This window comes from Otolemur garnettii, unplaced genomic scaffold, assembly GCF_000181295.1.
Source record: "Otolemur garnettii isolate 467f Iridium unplaced genomic scaffold, OtoGar3 scaffold00210, whole genome shotgun sequence".
Lineage (NCBI taxonomy): Eukaryota > Metazoa > Chordata > Mammalia > Primates > Galagidae > Otolemur > Otolemur garnettii.
In genome coordinates this window covers 1,112,881-1,124,611 of record NW_003852605.1, presented here as the reverse complement: position 1 = coordinate 1,124,611, position 11,731 = coordinate 1,112,881, and the positions used below count along the sequence as shown (strand labels likewise).

At 39.3% G+C, this 11,731-nt stretch overlaps 1 protein-coding gene across 3 annotated transcripts in view; it reads left to right on the top strand.

Moving 5' to 3' along the window:
* The window catches only part of ATPAF1 (ATP synthase mitochondrial F1 complex assembly factor 1), a 36,240-nt gene that overhangs the window by 2,636 nt on the left and 21,873 nt on the right, over positions 1 to 11,731 (top strand). For all 3 annotated transcript variants that reach the window (XM_023507848.1, XM_003801424.2, XM_023507847.1), the window contains exons 2-5: positions 1,044 to 1,152; positions 4,513 to 4,563; positions 5,370 to 5,432; positions 10,908 to 10,958. In XM_023507848.1, coding sequence (XP_023363616.1) covers positions 1,044 to 1,152; positions 4,513 to 4,563; positions 5,370 to 5,432; positions 10,908 to 10,958 — 274 coding nt within the window. The remainder of the gene's footprint in view (positions 1 to 1,043; positions 1,153 to 4,512; positions 4,564 to 5,369; positions 5,433 to 10,907; positions 10,959 to 11,731) is intronic.

Genomic DNA, 11,731 nt, shown 5'->3' with positions numbered 1-11,731 from the left:
CCCGCCACAACGCCTGGCCATTTTTTGGTTGCAGCCATCATTGTTTGGCGGCCTGGGCTGGGGATTCGAACCCGCCACCTTAGGTGTATGTGGCTGGCGCCTTAGCCGCTTGAGCCACAGGCGCCGAGCCGTTTGCTTTTTTTTTTTAACTACCAAAGATGGCAAGAAAAGCTTCATCTTTCTGTGATGCACCCCTTTTAAGAAAAGAGTTTCTTGTGTAAAATTTCAATTCAGTCAAAAGGCTACACTTAAGGACCTAGAAGGCCACATTTTGCCTTAAGGCTGCAGCTTCTTTACCCCTGCCAGATGTCATCCATAATAGTATGAGACTCACAACCAAGGACCTGGAGTCCCTAGGTGGTATCTTCACAAAAGCAAACAAAGCCAAACTACACAGCCTGAAGAATTCTTAAGGACAGCACCCCAATCTGGACTTCTAGTGTAAAGACTAGTCCCATTTTGATATGAAGGGTGAGTTCTGATGTTTCATCTGTTGGAGCAGGTTTTTGGAGTGTAGGTCAGTGAGACATTCAAATGTTAAATCTGTAGAATAGGTTGCCTGAGCCTCTGAATCACCAGGATCAGAACAAAACAGATATTTAACCTGGGAGGAAGGGGGAGATGTCCAAGAACCAGATGTGTCCAAATAAAAGTTTGACACCTAGTGGGAATGCTATAGGATTCCTACTTGAGGCAATCCAGAAAGATGACCTCAAAGTTCCCATCCTGAGGATTCTAAGTACCCAGAGTGTAAGTATCTGAAAGACCAAACTCTATGTCACCCTAGGAAGTAGCCTGCAGGAGAAAACTATTACACAGTCCCCTTGAGGAGTAACAATAGTTAAATAAAACTGGATTTCTTTTTCTACCTTCTTGATTTTTGAACCTATGTCTAGTCCTTAATAACTGAAAGCAAATCCTTAAGCCTCTCTGAATGGCCAGTGTCCTTTCTCAGTGGAGGTAGATCATAATGCTTTGTTATTTTTTTATTTCAAAATCCAAAAACATCCAGGTGGTTTACCTTTTGGTTTACCTTTGATCAGGTCTGACCCAGCTGCTTTTGAGTCTCGCCTGGAAAAGCGCAGTGAGTTTCGGAAACAGCCAGTGGGGCACTCGAGGCAAGGTGATTTTATCAAATGTATGGAGCAGAAGGTGAGACCTGCCCCTTTTTAAGTTGTTGGGTTAGCAGCACTCCCCCAGCCTCTTTCCCCTAACCCTTGTCCTTGAAGTGGGTTCACTGATGGGTCAGCTGGGTAAACCAAACAGCCTCTATCTACCCAGTCTCCCTCCATAGATATGTATCCTATTCTTTCTGGGCAAGGCACTGTGGTCATGGTTGAGATGGAGAAGTAGGAGAAGGATAATCCCTACTGCAAGGAGGTGCAGTCTAGTGGTCAAGGCAAGGCACACAAGGCAGTGGGTGGAAGGGATCAGGGAAAAGTTCCCTGGGGAATAGAATCTGACCTAGGCTGGGAAGGATGTGAAGTATCTAAATTAAGCAGAGAGAAGAGAGTAGGACTTGATATAGAGCAGGGGTCATGAAACTTTTCCTTTTTTTTTTCTTGAGATAGAGTCTCACTTTGTCACCCTCATTAGAGAGCTGTGACATCATAGCTCACAGCATCCTCAAACTCTTGGGCTCAAGTAATCCTCTTATCTCAGCTTCCCAAGTAACTGGGACTACAGGCACCCACCACAATGCCCAGCTATTTTTTTAGAGACATGGTCTCACTCTTGCTCAGGCTGGTCTTGAACTCGTGAGCCCAAGCAATCCACCCTCCTTGGCCTCCCAGAGTATTAGGATTACAGGCGTGAGCCATGGGGCCTGGCCTATGAAACTTTTTCTATAAAGGGCCAAATAGTAATTATTTTAGACTTTGTGGGCCGTGTGTTCCCTGTTGCAACTATGCAGCTCTAAATTACGGTGCAAAAGCTGGCATACCCAATAAGCAAATAAATGTGTTGTTGTGTTGCAATAAAATTTTATTTACAAAAACAGTTGGTAAGTTGGATATAGTTTGCTGACAACCAGCTACCCACTCCCATGTTGAGCTTTGGAAGTAAAAGTGGTTTCAGAGAACAGTGAGGTACCCTGTCCAATTAAAATGGAGAGAGAAATGTTAAGACTATACGTAGGTTAGTCATTAAACTCCAACCTGAAGGATTTGGGAGCAGAGGTATGATAACTTAGCTGCTAAGAAATGGTCTCTGAAGCCAGGTACCAAGGACCTAACTCTTCCACTTACTGGCTGGGTGACTCTGAATAAATTATGTAACTTCTCCATGTCTCAGTTTGCTTATCTGTAAAATAGGAGTGTTAACAGTAGCTACCTCATAGAGTTGTGCTGAAGATTGAATGAGGTAATATCATGTAAAACCCTTAACCCGTAATATGTACTCAATATATATTGGCCATTGTTACCCTTAAATAGGAATTAAAACTGGGCAAAAGCATATTTTTTAATGAAATACATGCTTTAGTATGTAAATTTGGGGACATATCCATACTGTGTATAGGAAGATTAATGCAGTGCCTTTCAAACTTTTTGACCATGACCCACAGTAAGAAAAAATTTTACATTGCAAATCAGTACACATGTATATATATGATTATCAATAAAGCATTTTTATAAAACAATGCTTACTTTTACAACATATGGTGCATTTGTATTTTACTTTTTCATCTTTCAAAAAACTCCAATCACAATCCACTAATTTCACAACCTGTTATTTGAAAAATACTAATCTAGGGTGAAACACAGAACAAACTGGAGTGGGAGAGGCCAGAACAGGGAGAATATACAGTAATCCAGGTATGGGCTGCTGGGAACCTGAAACAAGGTAGTTACAGTGGAAAATTGGGATTCTGCATTTTAAAGTCAAATTAGAGATAATTTGTTCTTCTTAGGAAGGACTTTTTTTTACCTTGGGTGTCCTAAATTTTAAGAGAAGCTTCTCAGTCTTAATAACTAGTTAAGTTAATTAGAGCAAGGTTAATAGTCAGTGGGTTAATCATCACAATGTTGGAGAACAAATTCAACCTCCGGTGGCAAACACAGTTTATGACTGTATGTGAGCAAACAGCTCTCTGCTACAAATATTTTAACAATTGTCATTTCCTGTGACAAACATTTGTAGTAGCAAGATTATAAGTCAGTGGCTCTTGGAAATACTACTGTATTATAAACTCTTAATATTACATGGAAAAGCTGTCCCTTTTTAATGAACAGACTTAGAAATTCAACTTTATGATGATAAAATAAAAAATAAGTAAAGATACAGTTTAAATTATGGCAACTCTTAGGTAAATGTTCACTTACTATCTTCCTTATCTAGCTAGCTAAGAGAGGAAGGCTAATGGCTAACTCTACTCTCCATTTCCAAAGGCTTTTATTTTTTTTTGAGACAGATTCTCTAGCCTAGTCTAGAGTGCAGTGGCCTGATCATAGCAAACTACTGAGCAATCCTCCTGCCTCAGCCTCTCAAATAGCTAGTACCACACCCAGCTAATTTTTAAATTTTTTGTAGAAATGGGGATCTCTCCATATTGCCAAGCTGGTTTTGAATCAAGGGATCCTCCCAGCTCAGCCTCCCAAAGTGCTGGGATTATAGGTGTGAGCCACTATGCACAGCTCCCAGTGTCTTTATTTTTGTCTTTGAATCACTTGTTCCCTGTCACACAGGACACAACACCCCTTTTATAATAAAATTTTTTAATTCTCCCTTTCTACCCTAAAATGAAGCACAACAAGAATGCAGACAATAAAACCTATCTATATTCATAGTTTGGGAAGGGAGATCAATATGATGGCCTAACCATAGTATAAGTGAAAGTATTTTTTAATATATTACATATTTTAGTACATAAATTTTGGGTCACATCCATACTGTGAGACTGAATGTTGTTGTTAGATTCTCTTCACTTCTTTGTGAAATAAACATGTACAAGCGGCACATGCTAACTGGTTGTAGCCTTTATCAGAGATAATGGGCCAGAAGAAAAATAATCACTTCCAGATGTTTTTGGTCATTTTTGAGGGGGAATCTAATTTGATGAAGGAAATACAAAGCCTGAGTACTAAGAAAGACTCTAATCTGCTAAGGATGACTGCCATCAAATAGCTGTCAGAAATAAGAGAGCTTTGATAACACATCTTTCCACTTCTCACCTCCACTGTCGCTCAGTGTGGAATAGGTCAGAGGGTAAAGCACAGTAAATCCAAACAGGCCTAATTCTGGAAGAAGTTCCTCATATCCATAATGGCAGGTATATAATAGACTCTCAGTACTACAAGATGGTGGTTACTGATAAATCATCTGTGCATCTCAGAATCTTAGAGAAAAGTCTCACAGATAATAATTTTAGAACAAGGTGTACAATTATAAAGAGTAGAGAAAAAAGAGTTCTGAGGTACAAAATTACTTAAGGAGATTAGATATCTCTCCTAGGTTGGTGATCTGTTCCTTATCATTAATGTATAGATTAATACCCTGTCTTATTGTGTATTTCAGGCAGGTGCCATGGGGAAACAGCCTATCAGCAGAGGATTCACTAAGGACAAGGTAGGTTTCTAATTAGATAGAGAGACCCAGGTCTGAAGCTCTATGGTACATCTGTAATAAGAGGCTGCAAATTTGAACATATGAATTGTGATTCAGTGATTTTTGTATAGGATGATATTCCAAATATAGAGGTGAGAAATATTTCTATGAACTTCTGTGTCCTTGACATGACTCCTTGCCTATGTGTGGGTCCTGGGAATGCTAGAGGACATCTGAAGAAAATGTAGCAACGCCCTTCATTTCTATAGGGAATAGTATTTTGTTTTGCTTTTTGAGACAGAGTCTCACTTTGTTGCCCTCTGTTGAGTCCTGTAACATCATAGCTCACGGCAACCTCACACACTTGGGCTCAAGTGATTCTCTTACCTCAGCCTCCCAAGTAGCTGGGACTACAGGTACCTGGCACAACACCCGGCTACAGGGAGTAGTTTTTAAAAATCAAAAACATGTTTAGTCACTTAATTTACAAATAAGGAATTACTCCTGGTAAACTAGCAGTTAAATAAAAATAACCAAGTTTTCTCCTCTTACCAGCTGATAGTGCTGCAGGACTTACTGGTGAGGGTGAAGCATTTGGGAAGTACACAGTGACCTAATAGATACTCCCCAAGGATACAACCATGAAAACCTTTCTGGGCTTGAGGTTCACTTTATCTGAGCACACAGGTTTTCTTATACTTGTTCTTTACTTATGACAGATTTGCTTCACTGTCCTCACATGTCTCTCATAAGCTTAGAGATAAAGTTAAGCGGTTCTGTTTTATTTTTAATTGTTGGCATTAATTGCTTTTATTTTCTTTTTCAAGACTCTCAGTTCAATCTTTAACATTGAGATGGTAAAAGAGAAAACCGCAGAGGAAATAAAACAGGTAATGAATGGAAACGGGTTGGCACACTATGAAAATGTGTGTTCTGTGAACCAAATCTGAGAGTAGAAAAGAGCATGCATTTTCTGACATCTCTTTGTAGCCATAATGAAAGGCAGTAATAAAAGGCAAAAATGATGAATTACAGGAAGAATAGTAGCATAACAAAACTTGTCTTTCTTGGTCTTACTTTTATGTGTCTAATCAACTCATATTTCCTCTTTCTTTTTCATTCCTATTGCCCACATTATTTATTTATTTATTTATTTATTTATTTTAGAGACAGGGTCTCTCTGTTGCCCTAGGTAGAGTGCTGTGGCATCATAGCTCACAGCAACCTCAAACTCTTGGGCTGAAGTGATTGTTTTGCCTCAGCTTCCCAAGGAGCTGGGATTACAGGTGCCCACCACAATGCCTGGCTGTTTTTAGAGACAGGATCTCTCTCTTACTCAGGCTGGTCCCAAACTCCCGAGCTCCAGCAATCCACCTGCCTTCCCTCCCAGAGTGCTAGGATTACAGGCGTGAGCCACTGTGCCCGGCCCCACATTTTATTTAAAATCATCGGTACTCTATGCTTGGATTGCTGTACTGCCTTTTCACATAGATTCCCCTGTTCTTGTTTTTCCCATTCCACCTATAGTATCCTTACCAGCTGAGTCCTCTTAAAGTTCTTCTTTCATTATGGAGGAGCATAGTATATTAGATAAGACTACAGACTGTAGAACCAAGCTGCCAGTTTTAAGTTCAGGAATGGCCACATATTAGCTGTGTGACTTGGGCAAGTCAGTTGACTTCTCTGGGCCTTAGTTTTCCTACGGTAAAGTAGAGATAGTAATAATTACTTCATAGAGTTATTTGAGGAATTAAATGAGTTACCATTTATAAAGCACTTAGAAGAGTGCCTGGCAGAGAGTAAATGCTATATTTATGTTTTTAAATAAAGAAAATAAAGCCTGTGTTAGGAATCTGCTCACAAATGTTCCGTGACTTCCCATATTCCTTTTCCCGCATTCATAGTTCTCAGTGATTACAGGACCTTCTGCAGGAAGCTTCCTGGAAACCTTTCAGTGCACTTAGGATCTATCGCATGTACTTCGATTTGATTTGCATTCCTACTTAGATTCTCCATAGACATTCTCATGTCTATGATACTGTTCTTTGTAATTAAACTGTAATAAGCTGTTTCTTTTTGCATTCTGTGAATTACATGTTAGGTAAATTGAGAGAATCAAAATAATAATAAAAGCAGTATACGATATGTCAGGTACTATGCCTAGTGTTTCATATGCACTATTCCATTAAATTCTCTTAACGACCCTATGAAGTAGGTGCTATTATTCCCAGTTTGCAACTGAGGAAACTGTGACTTAAAGAGATTTTGTGACTTGGTCAATGATAGAGCTGGGACTGAAACTCATGTCTGTTTGACTCTGTATCATATTCTCTTAGAGAAAATTGTGCTCATTGTCATGGGTTTCCTCATGAATGCAGTGCCATTCATTTATTTATTTGTTTATTTATTTTGAGACAGAATCTCACGTTGTTGCTCCTGGTAGAGTGCCAGGGCATCATAGCTCACAGCAACCTCAGACTCTTGGACTCAAATGATTCTCTTGCATCAGCCTCCTGAGTAGCTAAGACTATAGGCTTAACATTTATTTAATACCTATTTAGTATCAGTCTATCTCTGTGTCAGAGATAGAGATAAATCAGAGAATCCCCTACCTTCAAGGAGTTTAAGCCTAGTGGAGGGACAGACACAAAAACAAATTAGATCAGTACAAAGTTCTAACTTCTGTTAATAGAGGCTTATGTAAAGTCTCAGGCTGTGCCTTTGGGAATAAATACCAGTGGATCATGGATACTAAACAAATCATTTAGGGGAGAGAGAAGCCAAGCCCAGGAGACCTGATCATATGACAAGTATGATTTAGACCTATAGTTTTAGATACAAATTTGTATTGATTAAAAAAGATTTTAGTAACTAAGTTCAGCTATATTATGAATTATTTATCAGTCTCATAAATTCCAGTGTTGGTTCATAATAAATTAAATCAAAATAATCAGCATATGCTTTCCTTAAATTGAGAAGGCATGTTTTAACATGCAAAAAACAAACAAACAAAGCAAAGCAACCTTAGGCTGCATTAATAGTGTGGTTTCCATGGGTCGTAGGAGGTAATCATCCTTTTGTGTTCTGTGTTGGTGAGGTAGATCATGCTTTGATCAGTATCTGCAGTTAGAGCGCCACATTTTAACAGGAATGTTATCAGAGCAGAGCAACTCTAAAGGAGGGTGACCCATTTTTCAACACCAGTTCACTCAGGTGTCACCTTGGTTATGATGCCTTCCCCTACTTCTGTGCCTTTGCTAGTATTGTCATTTCCTGCTTAGAACATGTCTCCTATCTCCTTCTGCCCTATCTGTTCACCTTCCCAGCCTGCTTGGGGCTGACTCCTGATCATTGTTAATGATACAGATCAAAATGTCCCTTCTTGTGACACTCTTCCCTAACCTGAGTTACATGCCTCTTTTAGAAGCTCTGTGGCAGGAACCAGGGCAGAAACCAAATACATATTTCTTACTATGCTATGTCATAGTCGTCTAACAGGCAGCATTTCTGAATATTTTTTACATTGCAATGCCGACGTCCTGCCTATAGGAGCTTTGCAAACTAGTGAGGGAGCTAGATGCATGTGCCGGTGACCTTGTAATGAACTAGCATATCCTAGGCTTCTTTATAGAGGTAGAAAGTACAAAAGCAGTTCATAGCAACTTTTGACTGAAATAATCAAGGGAGACTACCTGGAAGAAGAGGCATATAAACTCAGCTTTAGAGGACAGGAAGAATTTGAGGGGTCAGGGATACAGAGAGGAAGGCTTTTCATTTAGAGCCAATAACATGAAAAGACATGGAGGGCAATATAAATAGTAGTAAAAATACTGAGCACAGAGCATTCATATGGTATAATGCTAAGTGATAAAAAAGCAGGACACAGGATTGGATATACATTATGTATACTAAAAAGAAAAAATACTAAGATATACTGAAAACAAATATATCAAAACAGCAGTGACTTTTGTAGTGGGTAGTGGGACTATGGGTGGTTTTTTTTTCCCCTTTTCCCTATTTTCTGATTATATAGTAGAAGTTTCATCATCAACCACCTCCCCACATTGACCACCTCCTTCAATTGACCAGATTTTCATAGACCACACACACACCATTTCTACATATCAGTACAGTAGGTCTAGTTCCCTATGTTGACCAGTTTGTTGCAGTCCTTTGGACAACTTACAGATGTTCTACTTTATAAATTTTTATTCTTAATTTTTCGGTGTTTTGCATCATGCAAGTCAACTGTACCTGCCTTGTTCTTAGGTGCCAAGCAGAAGTAGAACTTCTGTGCCATAGTTAGATCCAGCAGACTCCATCTCTTCCACAGATGGAAGACTTTCTAGAAGCAAGTTTTTTTTGTTATTAAATCATAAACACATAGATCATGTATACATTAATGCATTTATGGGGTATAATATGCTGATTACATATGGAATTAGGAATGCTTACATCACACTGGTTAATACATACCTCATCTCATTTACTTAGTTATTGTGTTAAGACATTTATGCTCTACACCAATAGATCTGACTTATACCCTTGCATTATGCGCCATAGGTGTGATCCCACCATTCACCCTTCCTTGATTGAACCTCCCCCCTCCCCTCCCATACCCCTCTCCTCCGTACTTCATCTTGGGCCATAGTTGTGATCTGTTCTTCATATGAGGGTGAGAGATTGTAAATTGGTTTCATAATAGTATTGAGTACATGGGGTATTTTTTCTTCCATTCTTGAGATACTTTACTAAGAAGGATATGTTCCAGCTCCAGCCATGTAAACATAAAAGAGGTAAAGTCTCCATCTTTTTTAAGGCTGCATAATATTCCATGATATGCATATACCGCAATTTATTAATCCATCCATGGGTCAATGGGCACTTGGGCTTCTTCCATGACTTGGCTATTATGAAGTGAGCTGCAATGAACAATCTGGTGCAAATATCTTTGTTAGAAAGTGATTTTTGGTCTTTTGGATATACACCTAGGAGAGGAATTGCAGAATCAAATGGCAGGTCTACATTTAGATCCCTGAGTATTCTCCATATTTCTTTCCAAAAGGGATGTATTAGCTTACACTCCCACCAGCAGTGCAGAAGTGTTCCCTTTTCTCCACATCCATGCCAACATCTGTAGTTATGAGATTTTGTTATGTGAGCCACTCTTACGGGAGTTAGATGATATCTCAAAGTGGTTTTGATTTGCATTTCTCTGATGATTAAAGATGATAAGCGTTTTTTCATGTGTCAGTAGGCCATGTGCCTATCTTCTTCAGAGAAGCTTCTGTTCAAGTCCCTTGCCCACAACAAAATGGGATTACTTGTTCTTTTCTTATTAATAGTTTGAGTTCTCTGTGGATTCTGGTTATCAAAGCTTTGTCAGAAGTATAACCCACAAATATCCTCTCCCATTCTGAGGGCTGTCCACTTGCTTTACTTACTTAGAAGCAAGTTTTTTTTTTGTTTTTTGTTTTTTTTTGAGACAGAGCCTCAAGCTGTCCCCCTGGGTAGACTGCTATAGCATCACAGCTCACAGCAACCTCCAACTTCTGGGCTCAAGCGAGTCTCCTGCCTCAGCCTCCCAAGTAGCTGGGACCACAGGTGCCCGCCACAACGCCCAGCTATTTTTTGGTTGCAGCCATCATTGTTTGGTGGGCCTGGGCTGGATTCGAACCCGCCACCTTAGGTGTATGTGACTGGCGCCTTAGCTGCTTGAGCCACAGGCACCAAGCCAGAAGCAAGATTTTTAAGAGCTACCTATAACAGAGCAATGATACTTAATAAAAGTTATATTATCTCTGTGCCAGTCACTGTGTTAAGCACAAATGTACATTACTTCAGCTAGTCTTTACAATGATCCTGTATTGCTATTTATTGGTGTTTTTTAGGTAGTTTTTAGTAATTTGCCCACGGTAGCATAGTGAGTAAATGATTGGATCTGAGATTCACATCTAGGTCTGCCTAACCCCAAACCCTACATTCTTTGTGACTAATATCCTGGCTGGCTGAGCAGGCCCATAGTTGGCTGGGGACATGCGAGTTTAGGGAGGAAAGAAAGAAATGGAAATAAAGTAGTTGTTTATCACACACAAGGTACATCTTGAGAGCAGTGATTTAAAGAGTCATAGAATCACTTTCTCTGACAGGAATTTGTTGTTGAGAGTTATCATTTAATAATCTAGAAGAGTGGATTATATAAAATCTTTTTTGTAATCATGTACTGGTAATAAAAGTATTACACTGGGTCTTTCTTCCTTGTTATCAAATAACACATTACTCTGAACAATGAGAGCTTGTCACTATTTCTTAGCACAGGTTGAAAAGATTACCCACATGTCACAGACACCCTCTTTTTTATACAGATTTGGCAGCAGTATTTTGCAGCAAAAGATACAGTCTACGCGGTTATTCCTGTAAGTAGTTTGGATGGGAAAATGAAAGTGTTTGAGCATGAAACTCACCTCTCTAACCTTAGCAGGCAGTTGCCTTTACTTTTTCTATGTTTATTGCCTCTTGAGAACTTGCCTTTTACAGCTCTAAGGGTTTTTATTATGCCCTGAGCACCAAAGATTGGAAGCTCCATATGGTATTTTTATGGCTCTTGTTTTCCCTCTTTCTGGTTTAGAAATGTCTTTGAGTCAAGTCTCTGACAAGGGAACATGGTATAAGTTCTTGTTGCTGAGTAATTTCCAGATGTCTTTTATTTCTTTTTGGTGTTTTCCAACCAAGATTTTGGAGTTTAAGACAAGCCTCTAGCATATTTTTCCATTCTTGTCTGTATGTGACCTATATCTGAGCTGATCTGGAGCCTCTCCTAGTCTTTCTCTGCCATTTCTCCTTACCAAGTGGCATTGGCATTTTTCCTGCTTTGAAATTGCTGTCTTAGAGACGGTCACTTAGAGACCTTAGAGAAGGCCACTGCTTTACCCTTAAGATCTGTGATAGAGAAGGGATGCTGGCTGCTGGCTTCTCTGGGTTAATGTCCTTTTGCTGATTTCCATGATAATAAAGCGTTTGAAGTACTGGGTTATCAACTAGTTTTAATTATTATTCTTCCCTGATGAAGGGCTTAGGTTAAGTTTATATGAAGTACACACAAATAATGCTAAATTTATATAAGTATAAGACTAAGGAGAAAAACATACAGATGGAAGGATAAAATTGGGCCTTTGGTTGTAAGTATATT